Below are 27,614 nucleotides of genomic sequence, written 5' to 3'. Positions count from 1 at the left end.
ACGCGTCATTCCAACAGATTTCCATTTTCCAAAAGGCAATTTTTGACTACTGCTGCAGAAATCTGTTTCTTATTGGAAAATTGAAAAAACGGCATTATGTCGCACATTTCCAACCATTTAGTTATGGTTGTAGAGTTAGAATCTTGGTACTAATTTTCAACACGTCACATTTGGTCATAACCAGTTTCTTTTGCTAGCACTGTCCGTGTTAAATATGCACATAAACTCAAAGCTGAAGTCATGTAGAGCCAAAATTGAAGTGCATTACACAGGTACCGAGTTCTTTCCTCAACAAAACGTCATACATTTTCACATACTCCCCCTGATGGTCACATTCGGTAACACGAGAATCTCATCTGAACTCTGCGCTGGCATCTGACACACTACAGCTTACACTAGAGCGCGATGATGCCAGCCCCAGTCTTTGACGGCAGCCATTTCTGTGAAGACTAATGTTTTACAATATGTTGGGTAGAGATCTTCACCACAATGGATTCTTTCTGCAGACAGCATGCAGACTTCCCTGGCGTGCAGCGTTCGGGGTGTGATTGGCTGACTGTAGCCGGATGCGGAAGAATCTCAGCGGTGGTGAGCTGTAGAGATGGGAAGTTCGGATCTTTTCAATGATCCGGATGATTCGAATCGGATCATTGAAGAGATCCGGATCTTTGATCCGAATCTCGGATCATTTTACTACCGGAAGCATTCGGGGGTGAAATGAACAGCAGGACAGGTCTGTGGACAGGAGAAGGGGAGGGAGTGGACACACAGAGAAGGGGAGAAGATGGACAGAGGGCAGGGAGTGGACAGAGAAGGGAGGAGGGACGAGCAGAGAGCAGAAATGTTTGCACGTAATACCCACATGCTGAAGTCATATGCTTTACATATATTTCACCTATATGTTCATCTGTACACTTTGAAAGTAAAGGTTGCACAGTGAAAGAAAGCATTCCCAGAAGATAAGTGCAGCTGTTTAGTGCCGAGTGCAGGAGGATCAGGATCATATTACGCTGCAATCACAGTGCCTGCAAAGTTACTGAGCTATGCTGAGCCAAAAGCTTCCAATGTGATCACTGTGCAGCACTACGGAACAGCCAGCCTATAATGGGCAGCACATTGCAGCCAGTATGTGTGCTCTACACATATCTGGCAGTGGCACCCATGTCCCCTCTCTCTCATCTACCTGTCTCCCTGCAAGGCTGCCTCCCATACAACAGAGCGATCCCTGCTTCCAGGACCCTGCTGCCCGCTGAGAGGGGGCGTGTCGCTCCTGGCCCCGCCCATTTTGCGATCCGAATCGTTCATTTTGATGATTCGGATGATCGACTCATAAAATAGATTCGGATCAAAGATCCGAATCGTTCATGATCCGGACAACACTAGTGAGCTGGCCGCTGCTGTGGCACAATGATCGCGGACCTGTTGTTATTCGGGTGAGAACGGGTAGGGGGCGTGTCTATTTGTAGTGGGATACAGTGCCAGGGGGTTCAGGACACATTTTAAGATTTTCATTTTTTTTTAAATTATAATAATTATTATTGTGTGCGTACATAAATGTACTTACACACTTTATTCACGCATTGCAGCTTTTACACGCTCTGGTCACGCTCTGGTGGTGGTTGTTTATATTTGCTCTGTTAATGTGCAAGATTTACAAACTACTTTGAGATATTTTTGGTATGAAGCCATTCCTGTTCCTTTAGTAAAGTGTGAGTGGATTGTTTTGCAGGTGTGCTACAAAAACACTCACAGATATGAAGGGTAGTTAGACATGTAGGCTTGATCCTGTGGGTGTCAGGCTAAACTAAGCCATATACATTTTGATGTTTTTCACAGTTGAGTACCACAGTGTGATGATTAGGATGTGGGAGTAATTGGCGCTATTATGTTTGAGGTGACGCAGTGAGAAAGTCAACAGGGAAATTCCGCTAACGAGATTGGGTGAACAACACCTCTAAGGGCCCGTTTCCACTAGAGTGAATCTGCATGCGTTTTCTGCATGCAGATTCGCATAGACAATACAAGTGGATGGGACTGTTTCCACTTGTCAGGATTTCTGTGCAGAAAAAATCTGCACGGCAGAGCCATCAGAATTCGCATACCGCATACTGCTATGCGATTTGCATACAATGTATTTATATTCAAAAAGAAGGAGGAGAGCACCGGTGTGGTGAATTTTTTTGCAACTTTATCAGATTTTGCAACCGGTTGCATTTATTTATAGGTATAGTTATCAGAAAGTGCAACCTAACCATTGCCTTTAACCTATCTGTGTCAGAAAATGCAACCCAACCAAACCCTATTCTCACACAGAACCCTCCCCTCTTGCTCAACTAATAACCCCCCTGGAGGGAACAATCCCCCCTCTTGCTCAACTAATAACTCCCCCCCCCCCCCCCAGGGAACAATCCCCCCTCTTGCTCAACTAATAACCCCTCCTGGAGGGAACAATCCCCCTTCTAGCTCAACTAATAACCCCCCCCCCCCCTGGAGGGAACAATCCCCCTTCTAGCTCAATGGGATCTGTGGTTGCAAAAAATTACAGGCCTGTTAACAGAGAGGAGCCACGCCTACACAGTCATACACTGTCCTCTATGGCAAGTTGCAAAATATGATGGGTAGCAAAATTTTTCACTACACCGGCACTGCTGTCATACACTTTAATCCAAAATCATTGAGAGTTAAAAATACACATTGTCCATACAAAAGTTGAAAGACACATACCATTGCTGGCTGTGGATGATACGGTGGGTGCGGAGGGTGCAGAGCCTTACGGCCGTTTCGCGCTTCTACGGAGGCTGCTCCGTAGAAGTGCAAAACGCGCGAAACGGCCGTAAGGCTCTGCACCCTCCGCACCCACCGTATCATTCCCAGCCACCAATGGTATGTGTCTTTCAACTTTTGTATGGACAATGTGTATTTTTAACTCTCAATGATTTTGGTTTAAAGTGTATGACAGCAGTGCTGGTGCTCTCCTCCTTCTTTTTGAATATAGATAAGACTTAGACCTGAGCACGCTGAAGACGTACAGTACACAGCACATACGCCCCAGCATTGGACTGTGCTGCCCCCCCTCCCCCTCACTGGATGGTAGACGGCTTTCGCAGTGCCAGCATCGCTTTCCTTCTTCTTACTTATATGACATACAATGTATTTAATAGGAAATTCGCATGTGGTTTTGGTATGCAAATTTTCATGCGAATTTGCACACGATTTCGCTTAAAAACAATGAAAAAGCACACAGGCACTGCCAGGGTTAAATTCGCATACATAGTCATCCATGCGAAATCATATGCGAATTCGCGTGAAAATTTGCATACAACTGCATGCAAAATTCGCATCTGCATGCAAATTTTTCCCGCGCCGATTCCCACCGCACAAGTGGAAACAGGCCCTAATACTCGCACAATATTTGCCCACATAGAATGCCTCAAATTGCAGACGGTCATGTGATTGGAGAACTGTTCCCTATGGACTTTCTCCTTGTGTTACCTCAATCATACAAGCTCTAGTTGTTTGGCTAGTCAGACCGCCATCAACTACTGTATGACCACCCTAACAGAGGCTTCCTGTGTCCACTGCTGCTGGCCGGGACCCTCTTACAGTTTGTGGCTGTGCTTTCTTTGTAAATGCCTGCCAGGATGAAGGATTACACCAATGCTTACATGAGTACCCGTTGCAACTGTAACCACCCCATATATTGTAGGACCTGTTACACGATTGAGATCTTCCTTTCCTTGTTTATGTGGGATACAGATTATATAGCTTTGTCTCTTAATTAAGAGTGCTGAGTTTGGTGTACTTGGCATTGATGTTCTGTTTTTATTATTTTGTTGCAGGACATTGCTGGTAAATGCAGGAGCTGTGTTGAATTTCAAGCTGTAAGTTTATTTACCGGTACCTTACTATGTTTTTAATCCTGAAATTGCAGATTGTGTTTTCAGGATGCAGTGAAAATGATTTTTAATAATGACAAGTTGTTCTAGTGCAAACTGGCCACATTAACCTCCCTAGATAACCTTCCAGATTTAGGGTCTAAAAGCCGTGACATTTTTTTTCACAAGCTTTAAGACCCTAAAAACAAGAAAATAAAACATACCACAGAGATATCTGCATCAGCTTCTGCAAATAACTCACCCAGGCACAGGTTTACCTTACCGCTCTGAGCTGCGGATTTCCATCCCAAGCCTGACTCTGGATTACTAACGAGGTTAAAGGGAATCTGAAATAAAAATTTCACTTTAAGTTTTATGGAAACCCGTGTAGAGGGAAGAACCTGACTAGCATAGAGCCTTCCTGATCCTCGGTCCATACTGTTGCTCCAGTGCTGTCCCTGGTTGAGTCTATTTGACTTGTTAGGTCAAATAGCTCTTTGGCACTTTTTAACCTCCATAGCTGTAACCCAGAGTCAGGCTCGGGACAAAAATCTGCAGTTCATAGTGGTAAACCCGAGCTGGACTCATGGTAGGCATGCAATGTGCAGGGTTGTCGCAGATCTATCTAGTGGTATGATCTTTAATGTCTAAAAGCTTGTGAAAAAAAATTGCACCACTTTTAGACAGTAAAATATGGAAGTAATCATACCGCCAGGGAGGTTAAAAGAACTTGCGTCCCAGATTAGTTCCGAAGAAGAGTGCATCCATACTGCACATGCACAAGTCCACGGTCGTGTATGCCTAATATGGATGCGCTCATCTTTGGAATTTTCTCGGGGATGCAAGTAGTTCTGAAGAGTGCCCAAGACCTATAACTTCAACAGGGGGTGGCTCGGGAACCACAGGACGGACCGGGGACCTGGAAGGCTCTATGTATCCAGAGCCTGTCTCTAAATATGTATGTATGAAACCTAAAGTTAATTTTTCACATTGCATTTGCTCTAAAAAAACTTACTGTCTCATTTCCTTTTATTGGAGATGCACTTAAATATGTTGCAATTTTGTGACTTCTTACTAAAAAAAATCGAGTTGGTTGTCTGTTAGCATCAGATACTGGTGAACATAAAAACTTGCACATTTTTTTTTCTAAAAATGTGGGTTTTTATGGAGAGTGAAGTTATTATACAAACACTCATATTTTAGGAAATGACCAGACTGTATATAAATATTGATATTAAAGCTACCTGTTTATTGTATAGGTCATCTTTGCTCTTATGTGTTGAGGCATGGAATCCTTTTATACACATTGAGGTTCACAGGGACATAGCACCAGTCATCCAGTCATCAGTGTCTTCTGGGAAGGCATGGACACCATACTTTCTGCTTCCCTGTTGTCTCTACTTATTGGCCTGGTGGGTGGTGTAGCCACAGCGCTGTTGCGAAAGTCATGTTTATTAAAACCCTGGATAAACCACACCCGGGTGCTGTGTGTCTATAATGATGTTACCTAGCACTCTCTCAGCCTGTCAATCCAAGCTGCAGCCTATCCGTTCAGCCAGTCAATCCTGTTTCCCAGTTCAGCCTGCCTGCCAGTCCAGGCCACAACTTGTCCTTTCCTGATAGCCTGTCAGTCCTCTTATATTGTCTTGCTTTCCTTCCAGCCTGTAACCTGTCTCTGTCCTGCCATCCTGTTAGTCCTGTCACCATGTCCTGGTCTAGGCAAACTGCACCACACATTCCTAGAACACTGGCTGACATCTGTTGGCAATGTAGCAGGGAAAATATGTCGGACACGCCACCTGGCCAAGATGGTCTGAACAAATCAGTGTAAATTATTACAAATATGACCTTATTAAAGAGGAACTTCAGCCTAAACAAACATAATGTCATTAGGTTACATTAGTTATGGTAATTAAAATCGATAGGTAATATAATCTCTTACCCACCCTACTCTGATAAGGTGTGTTAGCTTTGATAAGGCGTGCTATTTGTCTTCGTGAATCAAGCCCAGTGTGTCCACACTGCATATTACAACTGCAAATTAGTATATAGGATAGCAAGACTGAATATTGAAAACACTTGTATTGAAACATACAGTTAGTTAGGGCCATAAATATTTGGATAGAGATGTATTTTTTTTTATTATTATTTATTTATTTTTCCTAATTTTGACCAGCAAAGGTTTTGCAAACAAGTATTAGAAATTAACATTTTATTTCTAGTCTGTATTTCAACTGCATCTTGAGTTGTTACATTTAAAATTAATTGTGGCAATTTATAGAACCAGAATCAGAAAAAAGTTTGTCTCTGTCCAAATATGTATGGACCTAACTGTATATGGTGTAGGACAGGGGTGCCCACACTTTTTCGGCTCGCGAGCTACTTTAAAATTTGCCGAGGCCAGGAGATCTACCAACGTCTCAAATGCTAAGCACGCCCCCCCTCCCCACCCCCCCACCCCCCGCATAGGGCCCTCAGTGTAGTTAGCCAGGTATATGGGCCCTCAGTGTAGTTAGCCAGGTATATGGGGCCTCAGTGTAGTTAGCCAGGTATATGGGGCCTCAGTGTAGTTAGCCAGGTATATGGGCCCTCAGTGTAGTTAACCAGGTATATGGGCCCTCAGTGTAGTTAACCAGGTATATGGGCCCCCAGTGTAGGTTAGCCAGGTATATGGGCCCCCAGTGTAGGTTAGCCAGGTATATGGGCCCTCCAGGTATATGTACCTGCAGCGTAGGTTAGCAGGCAGGCAGAGGAGAAGAGGCGGCGAGGAGAGACTCTGGCAGGCCAATGGGATGCAGGAGAGAAGCGGCGGCGAAGAGAGAGGCGGCACGGCCGCTACGTCATGGCTGGAGGCGGAGCCGGGCACGTTACAAGCACGCACATTGCAGGCTGCCCGTCGCCGCCCCCAGCCATGACGTAGCGGCCACGCCGCCTCTCTCCTCGCCTGCATCCTTATTTGCCAGCAGCTAAACACGATGAGCTGCTGGCTGCAACAAACTTTTACGAGACGCGGCCTTACCAAGAAGGCGGTCGCGATCTACCGGTAGATCGCGATCGACCTATTGGGCAGCCCTGGTGTAGGATATATAATATACAGTATATTAGGCAGCTATATTTAATCCCCTACTATACTCATCTCGTTACACATTGCTACATACGTTTGTAACGGAAGTCAGTTTGAATCTGACATTTCAGTCTCTATTGTAGATTTCTCTATGAAGTCATTTGATTGAAACATCTTCCTTTTATGTGCACTGTTGGCTTTTAAAAATGAAAAAAAAAAAATGTTGACTGGCATGTTGCCCTGATGCAGGATCAAACCATTTATCCACAGTTCCCATTCATTGATCTAAGTCCCTGTGTCAGTGAACGCTGGCATCAATGAGATGCCTGTGTCATTGTGATGTTGGAAAGTAACACATCCACGCATTACTTCCTGTTTAGGGTACTAATAGTACGCAACAACAAGTAATGCATGTGTACATCTTTACATCTTGTGGTCAAATAGTAAAAAAAATAAATAAATATAAATATATATATATATATATATATATATATATATATATATATATATATATATATATATATATATATATATATATATATATATATATAATTTATTTTTTTCAATAAAAGCCCTACACATATTACAATGTACCCCCTACCTCCCATACTCTCCCATAGTTACCCACATGTCATTTTAAAAAAAAAATACATAAATAGTTGATTTAGGGACCGAACTTTTTAATAGGTATGTCAAGATGGTATATTACTGTTATTTTTTTTTTTTTAATATGGGTTTGTAAATAGTGATGGATGAAAAACTGAAAAAATGCAGCTTTATTTCCAAATAAAATATTGACGCCATACATTGTGATAAGGACACAATTTAAATGGTGTAATAATGAGGACAAATGAGCAAATAAAATATGTGAGTTTTATTTATGGTGGCATGTATTATTTTCAAATTATAATGGGTGAAAACTGAGAAATGATTTTTTTTATTATTCCCCGTTTAAAATGCATTTAGAATAAAATAAATCTTAGCAAAATGTACCACCCCAAGAAAGCCTAATTGGTGGTAGAAAGATACAGTTCATTTTGTGATAAGTAGTGATAAAGTTATTGGCAAATGAAAGAGAGGAGTGCTGACAGGGGAAATTTGCTCTGGTCCATAAGGAGGAAAACCCCTCAGTGGTGAACTGGTTAAGATTTGTGTGTAAGAGTTGGTTGACTAAATAACACTGACTTTATAAATGTTAGAAACTCCAGCTATAATTTTTACACTGTCCTCTTTCCTTCTGCATCATTTCATGAATTCTTTCAATATTTTGTTGAGTTGTTGATGTGCTTGAAAGACCTGGGGCCTACATTATCCTCCATGCCCTCTTGGCCGTCACAGATATGTTAGTGTCACTCAAGTATCTTTGTGTTACTCAAATATTCCCCATAAACTTTTTCTTGTTTTCTATCTATCAAGTTCATACGTTGTTCTGTTTTGTGAGATAATCTTTGTGTAATTTGTCTGCATCTAACAGTATGTGCTTCACATGCGTAATGCAAAATGGGCACCACGAAAATGTAGGCCCTGGAAATATCCGATATTCTACTATTGGGCAGTGGCAATTTCCAATTAGTAAAATATCGGTAAATTCCACCAATATTTTACTATTGCTAAACCTAATCATATTCTCACATAAACCCTCCCTCTACCGACGCCTAACCAAACACCACCGATTCCTAACTGAACAACACGCACGCATGCACGCACGCACACACACACACCCTAACTGAGCCCCTCACACTGATACCTAGCCATAACCAAACCCCCCAACCGTTCCCTAACCGAATCCCACAACCGTTCCCTAACCGAATCCCACCTATGCTTTACCATAATTCCACTGCAAACCTGACAATATCCGTGCTGCCTTTGCTGCTATACACTAAATATCGGGCGCAGGAAAGTTATAGGTGACAATGTTAATAGTGAATAAAAATAGAAATTACAAATTGTACTTGCAGTTTGTATAGCATGCGGCCCCGGTTCCCTCTGTTTTATAGTGGTTTATAGGCACTATTAACATGGGCACCCATGGGGCAACCAAACTTCCTTGGCGTCTCCTGAGCCCAAGTTTCAGGTTCACATAGCCATTGTCAAGTGACCAGCACAACAATGAAAATGGCAGTTGTGGAGAATGTTGCCTAGACTCTAAAGTCCACTCAATCACCTGGCATGTGTCACAAATGGTGAGCCACATAAAAACTCAGTCCTGTTATTTTTAGGCTGAATCCATACTTGTGTACCAGTTTTCTGTGTTGGGTTTTCTGCATGAGTTGTCTGACAGTGCTTAGACAAAACTCGTGTATGTGTGTGCTCTTTTTTTTTTTTTTTTTTTTTTAATTTTATTATTTTTATTTTAATTTTCCTTATACAATTTGGTCTGGGAAGTTTTCTATAAAATTTATATCCCAAATAGGGGTTTCATTTCTTTAAATTTACTAGCTACTTATTTTAGCCTAGCTGCAATAAATATTTTATTTCCCTCTCCTGTTAACAAATAAATGCCCCCACCCTGCAAAAGCACCTTATACTGGATGCTTCTGTGACAGCCAGATAATCTTGACCACCTTGCTGAATGCTACCCAGGAGTCTGGACCCCCCACAGAAATTAACATTACTGCACCTTCTGAACTGGAACACCTTGGCCAGCACTTCCAGATGTCAGCAATCGGGACCCTTAGCAGCATAGACCGCACAGAACTGGTTCATCACTGATGAACATTTGCCTCCCTCTGCCCCCCCCCCCCCCACCCATTTCTCCTTAGGGATGACAAATGATTGCCAAATGTGACTGGTGGCGCCATAGTATGGCAGCTTCGGCTCATGGACATTACCCCCCCATCCTTTCAGAACCTGTATGATCCAAATCCAATTCCGGGCACAACCCCCCGTTTGTGCTTGCCGAAATAAATGATTCCGATTATACTTATCCAACTGTAGGGCATAAATCATGCAGTCACATGAAAGCGCCCCCCCCCCCCCAATGATTCAGCAGGCTCACACTCTGGCTATTCACTCGCCATTCCCTTCACCTGGGCCACAAAAGGGAGGGCAATTGACAGGCCAGCTACTCCCTTGCCAAGAATCACCTGAGCTGCATTCTAGTATATACTGCAGGAGAAAGAGAGAAAATGGCAGCTGTCACCATCTTATTGACATCAGTGAGGAGGTAGGGGGGGGAATGAACAATGGTCTGATCCATGCGCCCTTTCCATTACCATGTAAACTCATAGGGAGATACGGTAGTTAAAGGGCTACTTATAGGGAGATAGTTAAGGAGATAGATTGATTAGATATATATATATATATATCTATCTGTATTGGCCACTCTTATATTCCCAGCAGAAAAGTCTTCTCAGATATCAGCTGATTTGTTATGCTGTAAAGGCTTGTACACATGTCGGATTTTCGCAAACGACCCGTCGTTTGGACGTCCAAATGACCGGTCGTTTGGATGTCAAATCAGGCGTGTGTACAGTCTGTCGTTCAGCTGATGAGACTGGACTTGAGCGATCCGCCAAGCGGATCGCTCAAGTCCAGTCTTATCAGCTGAACGACAGACTGTACACACGCCCGATTTGACGTCCAAACGACGGGTCGTTTGTGAAAATCCGACGTGTGTATGCATCTTTAGAGAACAGCTGATACAGAGGCTACAGAAAACCATGCAGAAGGCTGTCCAGCTCTGCTTCTCCCTCCGCTAGAAGCCGTCTGAAGCTCTCCTCGACAAATTTGCCCAGGAAAGGGGCTTCATGGGGGAAGGGGGAACCTGGCAGCTGATGGGGGAGGGTACAGTCCTGGCCAAAAGTTTTGAGACTGTCAAAAATATTGGAAATTACAAAAGTTGGTGCTTAAGTTTTTATAATAGCAATTTGCATATACTCCAGAATATTATGACGAGTGTTCAGATGAATTGCATAGTCCTTCATTGCCATGAAAATTAACTGAATCCCAAAAAAAACCTTTCCACTACATTTTATTGCTGTCATTAAAGTAACTGCTGAAATCATTTCAGTAATTGTCTTGTTAACTCAGGTGAGAATGTTGACGAGCACAAGGCTGGAGATCATTATGTCAGGCTGATTGGGTTGAATGGCAGACTTGACATGTTGAAAGGATGGTAATGCTTGAAATCATTGATCTTCCATTGTTAACCATGGTGACCAGCAAAGAAACGAATGCAGCCATCATTGCATTGCATAAAAATGGCTTCACAGGCAAGGATATTGTGGCTTCTAATATTGCACCTAAATCAACAATGTATAGGATCATCAAGAACTTCAAGGAAAGAGGTTCAATTCTTGTTAAGAAGGCTTCAGGGCGTTCAACAAAGTCCAGCAAGCGCCAGGATCGTCTCCTAAAGAGGATTCAGCTGCGGGATCGGAGTGCAACCAGTGCTGAGGTTGCTCAGGAATGGCAGCAGGCAGGGGTGAGGGCATCTTCACGCACAGTGAGGCGAAGACTTTTGGAAGATGGCCTGGTGTCAAGAAGGGCAGCAAAGAAGCCACTTCTCTCCCCCCCCCAAAAAAAACATCAGGGACAGATTGATCTTCTGCAGAAAGTATGGTGAATGGACTGCTGAGGACTGGGGCACAGTCATATTCTCAGAAGAAGCCCCTTTCCGATTGTTTGGGGCATCTGGAAAAAGGCTTGTCAGGAGAAGAAAAGGTGAGCGCTATTATCAGTCCTGTGTCATGCCCAACAGTAAAGCATCCTGAGACCATTCATGTGTGATGTTGCTTCTCATCCAAGGAGTGGGCTCACTCACAATTTTACCCAAAAACACAGCCATGAATAAAGAATGGTACCAAAATGCCCTCCAACAGCAACCTCTTCCAACAATCCAACAACAGTTTGGTGAAGAACAATGCATTTTCCAGCACGATGGAGCACAATGTCATAAGGCAAAAGTGATAACTAAGTTGCTCGGGGACCAAAACATTGACATTTTCGGTCCATGGCCTGGAAACTCCCCAGATCTTAATCCCATTGAGAACTTGTGGTTATTCCTCAATAGGCGGGTGGACAAACAAAAACCAACTAATTCTTAGAAACTCAAAGAAGTGATTATGAAAAAATGGGTTGCTATCAGTCAGGATTTGGCCCAGAAGTTGATTGAGAGCATGCCCAGTCGAATTGCAGGGGTCCTGAAAAAGAAGGGCCAACACTGCAATTACTGACTCTTTGCATAAATCTCATGTAATTGTCAATAAAGCCTTTGAAAGGTATGAAGTGCTTATAATTATATTTCAGTACATCAGATAAACAACTGAAACAAAGTTCTAAAAGCAGTTTAGCAGCAAACTTTGTGAAAACTAATATTTTTGAGAGTCTCAAAACTTTTGGCCAGGACTGTAGAGTCCGAGACACCCTATTTTTACAACACGGTGAATCTCTTCTTCCTGCAGAGGGTGCTCAGCATGGCAATACTTGCATAAGGAATCAGTGGCCCCTCCACCTCTATGCAGGTAAAGCTGCTGCCTTTCAGTGCCAAGCTTCGGCTGAGGTGCAGCTCTCCGATGCTTCTGACTCAGTGAAGCCAGATTGGAGATGCAGCTGTGGTTGGATCAGCCATTTGTTAAAGAGCAACTGTTAGGCATTAAATACAAAATTAATTTTCTATTGCAGGCTATCACAATGTTAAACAGGATGCTAACCAGGCAAATAAAAACAATCTTACTTTTTTCCAATTAGGTCTTCTCTCCCCATGCCCCCAGGCTCTATAAACGTACGCACGGCCGCAGAAGAGAAGTGACAGGCATGCTGTATCAGCCTGATTGGCTGAAGCCTCTGTCACTCACCTCTCTGCGCTGTGATTGGCCGCCTGGTCTCCCCTTCACTCTTCATCTTACAGTCGCTGTTAGTGCGTAGGGAGAGGGGGCAGAGGCTGTCTCCTGTCACTGCCTCGGCCCCCCTCCTCCAGAGGCATGTCCGCTCCCCCCCCCCTCTGCCCTTCTGCTGCCTGCTGCATTCTCCCTCTTCCCCATGCTGAATTTCGGGGAAGGATAAAGGCGGTGCACACAAACTCCTGGAATAATGGTTCCAGGCACTGCAGTTCCCTTCTATGCTCTCTGCACTGCCTCCGGTGGTAGTGCAGAGAACAGATGGGAACACCAGTGCTTGGATCCATTATTAGGTGAGTCTGTGCCTGCTGGCTTTATCCTCCCCGCTGTGCTCACAATCAGTGCGGGGAAAAGGGGGAGTGGGGGGGGATTCTTAAACCTGGGGGGCACAAGATGGCCCATGCCAGGAACAGAATTCTCAACATTTTACTATATCAAATTCAGTGAAATAAAAACGTGGACACTACAATACATATGTGATGTAAGTAGATCAAGTATATATCTACTTACAAATGTGTGGTTTTTTTTTTGGGGGGGGGGGGGGCACATATTGGCTAATAGTTTCTCTTTAAGTAATGAATTAGATCAGGCTTTCTCAACCAGGATTTCTGGAACCCCAGGGTTCCTTGAGTACTCTGCAGGGGTTATTTGGCATTTTTCTTCATCGTGGGGGTTGGGGGAAGTATGATAGCGAGCACACTATAATAGGGGGTACTGTAAAAAGAAGCACTAATTTGGGGGTCAGAATGATAATGAGCACATTAATAAAAAGCATTAGAATTTGTAATAAAGGGTACTGTAATATGGGGTGGTGGCATAAACAGCCACATCAGCTTTTAAAGACCATGCCAGGGCTTCCTTGAAATCCAAAAATTACTTGCAGGGGTTCCTTGAGGTCCAAAAAGTAATTGCAGGGTTCCTCCAGGGTGAGAAGGTTGAGAAAAGCTGAATTAGATGATATCCAGTCTGATTGTAGACTTTTCTGCTGGGGATATCGGGGTTGCTGCTTTGTTGATGGCTTATAGATACCGTAAATACTATATATTTGTGTAATATTTCTTGGGTAGGTAAATTAAAATACATTTTGAACATCTACATAAATGCATATTTGTTAGTATCTTCATGAAGCCATAAATCATCAGTGTAACCTTTTACTTTGTCATTGTTTCACTGACAGGAGGAGAAGGGAATCCCAGGGTTTTGGCGATGATCCTGCGTTGGCAACCACAGGTAAGTAATGCAAAACTGACTACTGGGGAGAAGCACTCATAGATCTATGCAGTGCATGTTTCTGGTTGCTGAACCAGCTAGTTATTATTCTGTACTTTTATGGTTCTGCAATTTTGTCTAGTGAGGGATTTTTTTGTCATAAAACAAAAACCAGTGATGTGTTTTGACATATAGGAACCAATTGGCTTTCAGCAGTCTAGCCTTGCCATGAAAGATGATTATGTCAGATTGATGTCAGCTATTCTAGTTTACACGCTTGTCTTTGACTTACTGAATGCATAGTGTTATTTGCCTATGGTCTTCAGCTTTGCCTCACGCCAATGTTGTAAATAGGTTGAACAAAGCCACAGGTAAGGACATTTCTTCCTGTTTTGAACTTCTTTTTAAATTCTTTCTGGAACTGGGTGAATCACGTCTTTTTTTGTGCCCAAGTCAGGTGCCCCTCTGTATGGAGAAGGTCCACCTTTAATGCAGGACTGAAAGCAGGAATGGAGCATTTCTATTTCAATAGCATTATACTGTCATTTTTATGATAAGAAAAAAGGCTAAGCACCTGTGAAAAGCTAAGGCTTGGTTCACATGCACAAAAAATAAACACTTTTTGTCCATTTTACAAATCGCCTAACGGACATGATCGTATTTTAATAATAGAATCTGTTGTTCACACATCATTTTGAAGCAGATCTATTATGGTCTTTAAATGCAAAGTCCCGACCTGCCTGATAATTTTAGATGAGCAGATGTGTTCTATAGAAGCCTATGTAGGATTTTATGTGGAAAACAATGGACCACTGCAACAGATATTGCACTGTCTGCTCCGGCTGGCCATTGGGACACTGACTCTGGTGTGGACCAAGCCCAATGCATTATTGTCCCTGTTTGCAGTTCCATTGTTTGGTTAGTCATTTGGATTTAGTAAGTCTGAGAAGCTCTGTGCTGGCATTTATTTAAAGGGAAATTGCTTTTTCTTTTGTTTAGCCAGTGTTTCAGTGTTGGCCCTATACATTGTATGGATAGGATGATGAATAATCTAGATGTTCTTATCAGCATTGAGGAAACTCAATATGAGACACCAGTTCAGTTCCATGTACTTGTGCAACTACACATACAAATAATCTCTTAAATCCAGGCTTGCTTTAATTCATATGGATGATTCAAGGAAGGGTGTATTTGAAACCTTGCCAGTTGTGATTTGTTCTTCATTTTAAAATGCTTACTAATTTATAAAATACCTCATTTTATAATACTTTATCTAATACTTACCGATCTTAATGCACCCAATCCAGTGCTTGATGCATGAATTTAAAATTCTAACTTAAGGGGGCCATACACTAGGCGACAACCAACAAATCGACCATCCAATTCGATTATTATAATCGAATTGGATGAAAATTGGTGCTGCCAAGTGCATGCCCGACAAAGCGACCAATTTTGGGAGAGAAATTGGCCGCACAGTCGATCGCGCATGTTGGAAAATTTCAGGCCGAGGTCGGTTGGTCCGGTGCACGATGATACGGCGGCTGATTTGCGAACAAGTGACGAGACGACAAAACCCCCGCCGCTGCCGCCGCAATGTATAAATGTATGCAGTGTGTAGTGCATTTATACATTACCAGTCCGATGTCAGCCTCCACGCGGTTTCCGTCCATCTCCGGGTTTCGCATACACGCCGGCGACGCTCTGACGTCACGAAGGCGCATAGCGGTTGACGTCAGACACTATGCGCCGCTAGCGTGTATGCGGCTGTTACCCGGCGAAATAGACGGACACCGTGCAGAAGCTGCTACAGGACAAGTAATGTATAAATGCACTACATTACATACATTTATATTTTTTTGGGGGCAGGGGCGAGGGGGACGTGGCGGCTCAGCCGATTCCCTGATGATTTCATGCTGAAATCGGACGGGAATTGGCCTGTAGTGTATGGGTAGATTCGATTAGAGGCAAATTTTATCTCTAATCAGAATCGATTAGAGATACATTTTTCTCTTGGTCGAATCTGCCCATAATCGTTCTAATGTATGAGCACCTTTACACTGATAGATTTGCAGCAGATTCGACCATCAGATTTCTGTCAGATGTCTGTCAGGTTGAATCTGACAGGAATCTATCTGATGTGTGCCACATACTAGGAACAGATTTCCAATAGATTTCAGGATGAAATCTATTGGAAATCTATTGAAAATCGATCTAAAGGCATTATTGCACCATTAGATCCAATGCAACTCTATGGGCCATCAATCTGCTGCCAGCAGCAGATCAACCTAGATCTTCCATCCTGTCAGATCGAGTTTCAATCGATTAGATCGAATCGATCGGTCGCTCGAAGGCTGAAATCGACCAGTGTATGGGCCCCTTTAATTCCGATTTTATTTTTTTTAGTGGGTGGGGGGATTTGAATAGAGCATAAAAGTTCCAAAACCTCTGATAAGCTTGGTTTTTAGGACAAGAGGTGAGGGGAGGGTACAACCCCTGTCAGATATTGCTAGGTCTCTGCCCAACTCATGGGTGTTAACAAAGACCAGAAGTGGGAGGAAATCTCTGTAATGGGAGTAAAAAAAGCAATAATAAATGACAGTGGTGCTATTTTTCTCTCTGTCTAAAACTGAAACATTTTTATCTTGGCTTACATAGGCTTTAAGCTCTCATTTGGGATACATGAGTAATACATTTAAAGTGTAACTCCAGTGAAAATAATGTAATAAAAAAGTGCTTCATTTTACCATAATTATGTATAAATGATTTAGTCAGTGTTTGCCCATTGTAAAATCTTTCCTCTCCCAGATTTACATTCTGACATTTATCACATGGCGACATTTTTACTGCTGGCAGGTGATGTCACTAGAAAAAGATGCTGCTTGCTTTTTTGGCAGTTGTAAACAGCTGTTATTTCCCACAATGCAACAAGACTCCCACAGTGTGATGCCAGGACTTCAGTGCTGTGAGGCACTGACATTATTTGTGGGAGGGGTTTCACCACAAAATCAGCTGTACAGAGCCCCCAGATGATCTGTTTGAGAAAAGAAATAGATTTCTCATAGGAAAGGGGGTATCAGCTACTAATTGGGATGAAGTTCAATTCTTGGTTATGGTTTCTCTTTAAAGATATCTAGTACATCTATACTGCCCCCCTCCCTACTTTTCCTATGTTTACATTATTGGTTTGAGGGTTAGGGGCTAAGCACGTTGTCTCCTCATTAAGGAGCAGCTTATTTATCTGCAGGAAAGCAGGTTTTCTTTACAGTATTAAGTGGATGCTAAACAGATAAAATGTAATTATACTTAGGATAATCCTACTGGAAAAGTATCCCTGGCTAATTAGTCACATGAAGTACTTTATTTTTAGATGAGCAGTGCTTTATTTTTTAGAATGCTATTATCGTACTTGTTCAGATCTGTGTGCCAGATCTAACGGCAAAATAATGGGTTTACTACGCTTGTTCAGTTGCCCTATTGCCAAGAGTGGGTGCTTTCAGGTTGCTTTATAATGCATCCAAATGGGAGTGTTTGTAACCACACGTGTCAGCAGTTAGTTTGGTTAATGCTCGGTGGGAAACTCGGTGGAAAACTGTCACGTCTAACAGGCGGCCGCCATAGTGTGTGTTTTTAAACCTAACTGGCAACTTTAGGACTCCATCAGGGTGCTATGCATCCTTTTTGCCTATGTCCTCATGAATGTAGTAGGGGTACTTTAAATTTGAAACTACTGGTAAATAAGGACTGGGAATCACTACAAACGATTTGCAGCAAAGTGCCGTGATTAAACACTGATTCACAAATCGTGATTTGGTTACTGCAGCAACAATGCGATCGTTCTGGGATTTCTTCCAAAATGGTGTAGTGCTAGTGAGACCACTGCCACAAGGATCAGCTCTTTGCAGATTGCAGGAAAAGGGCGAGTGTTGCAAAATCGCTCCCAGTGGGCACAAGCCTTTTGTGGATTCAATGGAAAGCTGTTCATGGTGTGCCAGGAGAGATCAAGCGGACACGTGAGACCTTCCCTGAAAGTGTTTTGTCTCCCCTAAAGCTTGTTCACACACCTGACTAAAGTCGGTTAAGGCGGCCAATAATCAGGCATGTATACAGCAGCGCCCAACCCACAAGGATTCCGCCTGGCGGATCAACTTACCCCCAGCGTGTGTGTCCCTGTTGTAGAGTATGCTTCTGTGTTTGACTGTCTAGTGACGTACATTGTGTGCAGCACTGTCTTGGGCTACACTTGGGTGTGCAGAATTATGTCTATGCCAGTATTTGAATTTCACATGCACAATTGTACTCCATCCTGACGAAGCCCCCACCATCTTGGGTATGATTTATGTTCCGCACTGTAGCAGTTTGCTTTATTAGCACCTTTGATTTAGCCGCCATCCAGGAGGCATTGTTAATTAAGGGCTGCAGCAGAAACAATTTATCTGCTTCTGGAGCATGTTGGTTGAAATCTACGTTCTGCATGTGGCTGTGCGGTTCTCACAGGGCATAGATTTGAACTTCCCTGCCGCGTGCTTCCGCCGCTACTGCCGATCGCGTCACTCTCTCCCTGCTGCAGTTCATTTGCCCTGCTGTCTTTATGACGGCAGAGCTCTGTGAGCCAGGCAGGAGCTGATTTCATTGGCTCCTGACCGTGTGATCATTGTGAGCCAATCACAATTATTTAAATTTATGGACAGGGTTGACTGGCGCACAGAGCTCTGTCATCATAGCGACGGCAGAGAAAGGGGCCTGCAGCAATGGGAGAGTGGCGGGTATGTGCGACGATTCGTTGGTAAGTGCCGTTTTGACATACCGGCAGTCTCTGGTCCTTAAGGGGCCAGAGACTGCTGGTACGCAAGTGGATAAAGTTGCTCCAACTATGATTATGCAATTGGCCTGCCTATAAAATATAATGTTGTTTGTGCTAATGACTGGTCATTTATATGACACTCCTGTCAATGGATTGGCGTGTTGATTTGTATTCATTAGTACATTAGGATCTCCTTTGTATATATGTATTGGCCTCTCTATACTATTTTCATGAATACAATTAAGTTACGTTTTATTTGCCAAAAGGCTCTAATTGGTTAATTAACGTTTCTGAGCCTCTGTGTTGGCAGCTTGGTGAATGCCAGTTGCAGTGTATAACCATGGATATGGGATAGCCATGGTCTGTCCCTGAAATATAAAAGCTGGCTGGCACATCATATTGGCTACAGACACCTAACATGTATGATTGGAGGTGGTCAGTCCGGGTTTCCGTTTGAGACATTTTGGTTATATACTGCCTTTCTCAGTACAGAATTTTTATAGACTATGGTCACAATGTTTGTCTGCATTGCTAACTTTCAACTAAGGGCCCTAACACACTGGAGAGCGTTTTGCGGGTCATTTTAATTTTAAAAAAACAACTCTTCCATTCACTTGCATTAAAATTGCTGCAAAATGGCCACGATTGGGATTTTAATGCAAGTCAATGGAAGCATTTTTTTTTAAAAAAACAGAACGACCCGCCAAATAGTCTCCTGTGTGGCAGGGCCCGAACACTGCTAACGCAACAAGTGAATTTAATCAAGACACTCTGAAATTGATGTGTATTCATTGTCTTGGAAAATACTTCAGCATTGCCATATGGAATATTTGAGTGGCTTTGGTCCATGTTTGCATGTGCAGGCCAGCAGTGATGGATAGAAGAGGGCGCTTTTCACATAGGGGGCCTGTATTTAATGTTTGTTATTCATGGGATGAAAGAAAAAATGTTTGTGACTATCTCTATGAGCAATTTTCTACATATTGATTCATGGTGTAACTAGGGTTCCTTCTTGTTGCAGTAGGTGGAATATATGAGTCTGTGTCTCTCTCTCTCTCTCTCTCTCTCTCTCTCTCTCTCTCTCTCTCTCTCTCTCTCTCTCTCTCTCTCTCTCTCTCTCTCTCTCTCTCTCTCTCTCTCTCTCTCTCTCTCTCCTCTCTCCCTCTCTCCCTCTCTCCCTCCCTCCCTCCCTCCCTCCCTCCCTCCCTCTCTCTCTCTCTCTTCTCCCTCCCTCTTTCTCCCTCCCTCTCTTCCCCCCCCTCCCTCCCTGAGCTGCAGCCACAAAGGCGCGCTCTACAGGCAGTAGCAGTGTTGGGGAACAGCTTGCCCAAGGTCTCCTCACTGAATAGCTTGGCTTATTGCACAGGAAGAGCCGAGATTCGAACCCTGGTCTCTTAACACTTAGCCAATATCCAGTCACCTACAATCAAACCTCTACTTAGTACTGGTATTCCCCAGTTAATGAACAAGATCAGGATTGTAGGTATGTTTAAGTGTAATTTGTACGTAATTTTTAACACTCTACCCCAGTGTGTCTCCAGTGTTTTCTTGTGCTTCCTCTGTACCTCCAGTGTCCCCCGCTTCCCCGTGCCTCCTCTGTACCTCCAGTGTCCTTCTCTTTTCCCCTGTGCTTCCTCTGTACCTCCAGTGTCCCCCTCTTCCCCGTGCCTCCTCTGTACCTCCAGTGTCCCTCTCTATTCCCCTGTACCTCCAGTGTCCTTCTCTTTTCCCCTGTTCTCCCTATGTACCTTCAGTGTCCCTCTCTATTCCCCTGTGCTTCCTCTGTACCTCCAGTGTTCCTCTCTATTCCCCTGTGCTTCCTCTGTACCTCCAGTGTCCCTCTCTATTCCCCTGTGCCTCCTCTGTACCTCCAGTGTCCCCCTCTTCCCCGTGCCTCCTCTGTACCTCCAGTGTCCCTCTCTATTCCCCTGTACCTCCAGTGTCCTTCTCTTTTCCCCTGTTCTCCCTATGTACCTTCAGTGTCCCTCTCTATTCCCCTGTGCTTCCTCTGTACCTCCAGTGGCCTTCTCTATTCCCCTGTGCTTCCTATGTACTTACAATGACACTCTCTACTCCTCTGTACCTCCAGTCTCCTCCGCTGTTCCCCTGTGCCTCCTCTGTAACTAGTGTCCTTCGCTCTTCCCCTGTGCTACCTATGTTCCTCCAGTGATCCCCTCTATTCCTTGTGCTCCATATGTACCTCCAGTGACCCTCTCTATTCCCCATGCCTCCAGTGTCCACCTCATTTATACACAGGAAAAAAAACTAGGTGACCATTACCTGCCCCTCCTACACCCCACTATGACAAACTGTTGTCTCTCCTGTCTACTCCCTGTAACAGACTAGACTTCTTCATTTGCATCCTCCTGAAACAGAGTACTATTTCTTCCAGCCCTTTTAACTCTTATTTGACACATGCAAATTCCCACCCTTCACTCTTCTGACAGTCACAGGGCCCCTTTGACAGCTGTTCACTACTGACAGCATCTTTTGTTCTTCACTAAACAGCTCTACACGGACTAATGCTACTGGTAATGCACAGCTTCACTGCAGGTCCAGGCTTGATCCTTGCTGGCTATGAATTGGTCCAAACCACAGCGTATTAAAAGCCAGCACTCAGTAGGTTCCATCCTGCGGTGAATTTGTGTTGTGACTGTTCATACAAATGCACAATTGACAACTGCTGCTGTTGTCAGTAGTAAGCAGCTGCTGAGACTATTCAGCTATGACTAAACCTGTGAGGTCTAAAACATGTAAGCTGTTACCATGGCTGTCTATGCAAGCTTTTAACTTGAATATGTTTAGCAATAATGTATACAGATTTTGTTGAAGCATGGTGCAGATGTATTTCACTTCTTTGCATTGTTGAATCTGGACTTTGTTCATCTCGGATCCAGTATTGCATAAGTTTAATTTTGTTGGGGGTTGAGCGGCATCTTCACTTGCCTTATTATTGGTGTTGGTGTAGGAAAGATATGACACAGAGGAGGTGGAAGATCTGAAAGGGGTAGAAAACTTTTATGGGTGGAAAAAAAAACAAAAAGGGTTAGTGTGTGTCACATTGATGGGAGAAGGGATGGGTCATATGTGTCACAGAGGAGGTGGTGGGAGCCATCCATAAAAGAAATGGGGAAAGAGAGAACATGCTGCCACTATTATACAGTGCAAAATTGTCCTTTGCTTCAATCCTCATCACTGATTTGTGTTTTCTCTTTTCAATGTGTAACTGCTTCTCCCATTTTATTTCAGGTGACAATATTCGTGAATTCCTGCTCAGCCTCCGATACTTCCGAATTTTTATTGCTTTGTGGAACATTTTTATGATGTTTTGTATGGTTGTGTAAGTATGAGCAGATATATCATAGCTGTAAATGCTGATCACTATAGCAACTTGAAGCACATTGAATGTTACTTTAGAAATACAACACTTGCAAAGTGACTTATGGTGGCCATACATGGTACAATAAAAACGTTCTATTATCCTGTTTATTCGATCTTAATGATCGAATGGAATGAAAGTTGAAATATTTTTTTTTCGATCAAGAAATTCGAACGATTATCCAGTTTTTTCGAGAAAAATCAGATTGGACATGCTGGAAACATCTTTATATTCGATCTAACGGAATAATCGAACTAAATTATCTAATCGAAAAAAAAAATTTAAAAAATTGTACCATGTATGGGCACCATAAGGCTAAGTTGACAAAAACACAGGGAGACTTCGTACAGCAGTTTCCAGATGTTTTCAAGCCAGGGACCCCTATTCAGTTAACTTTTCTCCCAGGAGATAATTTTTCATCTTCTCAACAAAATAACCAGTCAACATCTATCAATTGAAAAGTACTAAACAGTAGGTAAAAAATAAAAGTAAACTTAATTTGAGTATTTTCTTGTGAAAACATCTCCTCTGAGAAAACTCAAGATAAAAGTTAATTGAATAGGGGCCAGTATGTCAGATGTGGGAGGCTGCTACATCAGACTTTTAGCTGCTCGTCGGGCAAAACACCACCCCTCCGGGCCCCCAGCAAACAAATCATCATTGGGCCTACTGTGGCACTGCATTACATCTGATGATGAGAGTCCCTTATAAAAGCGATGTTTAGTGGTTTTGAGTATACTTGTTTTATGTATTCTCAATAGCACTTAAAGAGACTCCGTAACAAAAATTGCATCCTGTTTTTTATCATCCTACATGTTCCAAAAGCTATTCTAATGTGTTCTGGCTAACTGCAGCACTTTCTACTATGACAGTCTCTGTAATAAATCAATGTATCTTTCCCCTGTCAGACTTGTCGGCCTGTGTCTGGAAGGCTGCCAAGTTCTTCAGTGTTGTGGTTCTGCTATGAACTCACCCTTTCTGGCCCCTCTATGCACACTGCCTGTGTGTTATTTAGATAAGAAAGAAGAGAGAAGCTGCTCTAATCAGCTGGATAAATCGTCCTCTGAGCTGGCTGGGCTTTCACATACTGAGGAATTACAAACAAGGGCAAAGCTGTTTGCAAGAAGAAAAGAGCAGCCTGAAACTTCAGTGCATGGGGGAAAGAAACACACAAATGATCTCTTGAGATTCAAAAGGAATGCTGTATACAGCCTGCTTGTGTATGGATGTATTTTCTATGTGTGGGCATACTGTACATCAACCTACTTCCTGTTTTGGTGGCCATTTTGTTTGTTTACAAACAAACTTTTAAAAACTGTTTTTAACCACTTTTAATGCGGCGAGAAGCGGCAAAATTGTGACAGAGGGTAATAGGAGATGTCCCCTAACGCACTGGTATGTTTACTTTTGAGCGATTTTAACAATACAGATTCTCTTTAAAGCACATCTAAACTGACATGCGAATTGAAGAGGTAAACATGGGTACATACTTACTTCTTTTGTTTCTGCACTGCAAGAGTAATAGACCAGTACCTTTTTCTATGCAAATGAGGCAGTCAAGCAGCAGCTAGTGCAGCCCTGGCTCTACCTGCACAAAGATTTTTGATAACTACATAGCGCAAAATGTTCAAATGGTTATTATTGTATCTGTGTGGGAGCGGAATGAACCAGATTCTACCTTACACTGTCATGGCTATTATTTACACTTCACATCCGAATTGCAGCTAAGAATGTAAGTAAGTAAGAATGTACAAACTGCAGGAAAGGTCTGTACCATTACTACTATGCATACAATTATCTCATACTTCTATTTTTAGTTCACATTTTCTGTAAAAATAAAAATCTTAAAAGCAATCTGTAAAAGTAAAAAAGTTAGGTACTGTACATACCAGGGCTGTGGAGTCAGAGCAATTTTGGGTACCTGGAGTCTGTAGTTTCAATAAACTGAGGAGTCGTAGTCAGATGATTTTTGTACCAACTCCACAGCACAGTACCAACTGCACATGCATAAGTATGGCCACACCTGCACTGTAAGCCATACACATAGGAGAGTGTGGCTGCAAACTAGAAGAAGGTCCCAGCCAACGGGGGGAGGTCAAGAAGGACACGGGACACCTCTGGACTATCCAGAGGTTTCCCTTTATGTGGATAAGTATGTTAATTTTTTTTTCTTTTAAAGTTACTGATTTGCTTTAAGTATTTTTATTACAAAAAAAAGTTTTATTTTCTTGGAGCTTGGTTTGCACCTTCAACTGATAATGTGTTCAACAAAACCGAAAACCCAATGTTAACGTTAAATTCTGAAAGCATAATCCGAAATGTGTTTTAATGATGGGGTTTCCTGCAGCTATACACCAGTATGTACAGTACAAATGGAACATTCCTGCAATTAGTACAGTTTGCTGGCTTCCTTTTTCAGAAAGTGAGGTCTTGAAATCATACATCTTGTATAGCACAAGTCTACAGCACCCTATGCCAGCATAGTGAGTGATTATCTCCCCATCATCTCTTGTGCATAGATCTGTATATGAAAAAAGTGTGCAATGACCTGTGCAGCTAGTGAAACAAATGTGCAGCCTATTACCATGCTCCACCCTGTTCACTGCCTCTGACAATGCTATTTTCCATTACCTTCAATCACATTTTTCACTGCAATACTGGAACAAATAGACTTGTTCTTCCTACTTTGGGTGTCACATGGATATTCTTGGCTGACCTGTCCACCAGCTAAATCCACAGAGGGCTGAAAGCAAGTTGTACTCAAGCTGACAAGCACATTTTACTCATGTAAAAGCATACCTTGCTACTGTACAATGTTTGAATTGTATTCACTTATCAACCTTATTTGCCTTCTTCAATGTTGGGTTCATTTGGCCTTCAAAGAGGAGCTGTCAGCCATACTATCTCAGAAAAAAACACATATATAAGTAGATAAATACTTGCTCTACTTACATAACATATGTATTGCACTGTCCACGTTTTGATTTTAGTGATTTTTCTGCAGTAAAAAAAGAGAAAATCTTTCTTAGCATTTCCTATTTTAAGTGTCTCAGCATGAGAAATATTGGCCAGTCAGAGAGGAACAGAGGTGTGGGAGGGGAGAACAGGAGGGAAAGAGGCTTCAGCCAATCAGGCTGCATTTGTTTAGTCTGAGAGGAAGTATAGAAGCAAAAAAGGACAACCCAGCATGTCCTGCAACTTCCTTTTTGCGTATCAAATGTTGTGTGTGCCAAATAAGAGTCAGGTAAACTGGGGAATGATAATTTATCAACAAAAAAAGTAATAGTGATTTTAACTTTTGGATTACTTGGTTAGCATCCTTATTACTTGTTTACCAGATAAAAATAAAGAATTGATTTTTGATTTTATGCCCGACAGTTGCACTTTAAAAGCAGAAGAGTATGTTACACTACTGCTGTAGAAAAGCAGTGTCAACCATTTACAAAAAGAGCCACCAGGCTTTTTCATCGATAACTAAAGCTGTGTCGTTCTCAGAGTAACTATATTTTAATGAAAACATGAGCTTGCTGGGTAGTCTGTAACTCTGGGTGTTTTAAGTCCTACTCCATAGAACCACATTAATCTATGCCATGTACTGATGAGGATCAATCAATCCGAAACAGTCTGTATGCATGTTAGATTAGTGTGGCTCTTTAATGGGAGAAATCTAACTCCAACCTGAATTATTGCAAATACTTTAGGTTTTAAAAAAAGCTAATTTTTGTTTTTAATGCAAAAAAAAGTGAGAGCTTTCTTGTAACTACAAACTTGTCAGTCCAATCAGCAAGCAGAGCTCTAAACAAATAATACATTTACATTTGTGGTATTTATTATTTTCTTGACTAAAAAAAATCAAAAAAACTGACAAAAATAATGTGCTAAAGTTTCAGTTCCTCAGGTATTGCAGCTTTCCAATAGCCTCTGTACTGTTCACAGATTTCTACACCCTTCCCCCACACACAGCTTTCTGGTACAGACTGTCCCCTAGTCACAAACACTCAGGTTACAAATGTCTCATACTCAGCGTTGCCCTCATGTACAAAATGTACCATATTGGTTTTGTTATAACATGTTACAGAATCATATAAACTATTGTAGGCTTTTTAAAGTACATTGAACACAACCAAAAAGGATTGTTTGAACTGTATAAACATCTAGCTATCTATGTACCAGTATGTATAACTTCCCAGAACAGAACCTGTTTTGTAAGTTGGGGAAGCCTGCACTATCCATAGTTTACACCATTATTTTTTATATATAAATTTGTCTATTAAAAAACAAACCTAAAAAGTAATTGTAGCATTTCTTCTGCTATTATCAAGTGTTTTTTTTCCAACCTGTGTTGAAACAAAGTATTTACTTACGGTAACTGGCCATTTTGTGTTATTTTTTTTCTACTTTTTAGATTATTTGGGTCCTGAGTAGACAGAGACAAGAAGTACACTGGCTGGACAATGGATTTTCTACTCTACAAAGATCCTTTCACTTCCCACTCTGCTACCTTGGCATATTCCTGTAATACTTACCCGGTTCCAATTTATTTGTAAATATGTTTTCTGTATACTTGTAAATAAAGGACAATATGTGACTTAAAGAGCTTGGTGACCACAAAATAGTTTCTCAAATTAATTAAAATAACATTTCTAAAAAATCACAATATATGGAACATTTTGGAACGCTACAAGGTGGCATGGTTTGTAAAATGATTCTATGCTAAATGATCTTGCAAATCTCCTAAATGTTCTTCTCTTTGTGATGGGTTCTTCTACATTGCATTTATTTACATAAGCTGTTTTTTGGGTTCAGACTGACAGGTTGGTTACAGATTGGTTTTGTTTACTGTATTTGGTTGATGTTTAAATATACTACAACTTTTTAAATGCTTGGCAACAAGTGTCATAAAGAAGTAGGGATCTAAATTCATGAATCTTAAATGGTAATAAGTACATTTGTAAAACATATCTCTATGTATTTAAGTAAATAAAGCAAATTTGTAAATACCTTATTTTATCTTTCTGTTACTGTCCTTTGAGAGCTGACATTGAGGTTTCTTCCTATTTATAATCTTGTATTAATCACTTTGTGATATCTGTAGACACTAACAAGAAGACACAACAGTAAAGGACTTGTGTACAGTAAGGGAAGGTTATCCCATATAGCCTTCTCTGTACGCTCTCTCTCCACCCCCTCATTCCATTGCTGTCGCTACCCCCCCTCCCCCCTTCAAGGGGGGAGCAGGCATGTACGGAGAGCAGTCCTGATGGCCACCGCTCCCCCCCCCCCCCTGTTCTCCTCTTGTCCCCCTACTTTCTCTGGGATGCGAGTGCTTCCGAAGCCTTCCGAGAAGTCTGAAGGTGTGCAATTTGGGGAGGCGGGAAGGGGGAAGCAGTGGACCAACGGGACGGAAAGAAGACTGGGAAGGCTCTATGGGATCTAAAGCCTTCCC

General features: G+C 42.3%; 1 protein-coding gene across 2 annotated transcripts; it reads left to right on the top strand.

The window, feature by feature from the left end:
* The first annotated feature begins 538 nt into the window (after positions 1-538).
* On the top strand, positions 539-26,762 carry SMIM7 (small integral membrane protein 7). Of its 2 annotated transcripts, XM_068234214.1 has the most exons (6): positions 539-596; positions 1,391-1,433; positions 3,840-3,881; positions 13,957-14,009; positions 22,039-22,129; positions 26,574-26,762. In XM_068234214.1, exons 2-6 carry the CDS (start codon positions 1,408-1,410, stop codon positions 26,587-26,589), a joined length of 228 nt encoding a protein of 75 aa, XP_068090315.1. In that variant the 5' UTR covers positions 539-596; positions 1,391-1,407; the 3' UTR covers positions 26,590-26,762. The 2 variants fall into 2 exon arrangements, with proteins under 2 accessions (XP_068090315.1, XP_068090314.1); XM_068234213.1 differs by lacking the exon at positions 539-596 and having other exon boundaries at positions 1,346-1,433.
* Positions 26,763-27,614: the final 852 nt, after the last annotated feature.

The sequence above is a fragment of the Hyperolius riggenbachi genome, chromosome 1 (genome assembly GCF_040937935.1).
Source record: "Hyperolius riggenbachi isolate aHypRig1 chromosome 1, aHypRig1.pri, whole genome shotgun sequence".
NCBI lineage: Eukaryota > Metazoa > Chordata > Amphibia > Anura > Hyperoliidae > Hyperolius > Hyperolius riggenbachi.
The sequence above is the reverse complement of the archived record's forward strand: the minus strand, read 5'-3'. Positions and strand labels throughout refer to the sequence as shown.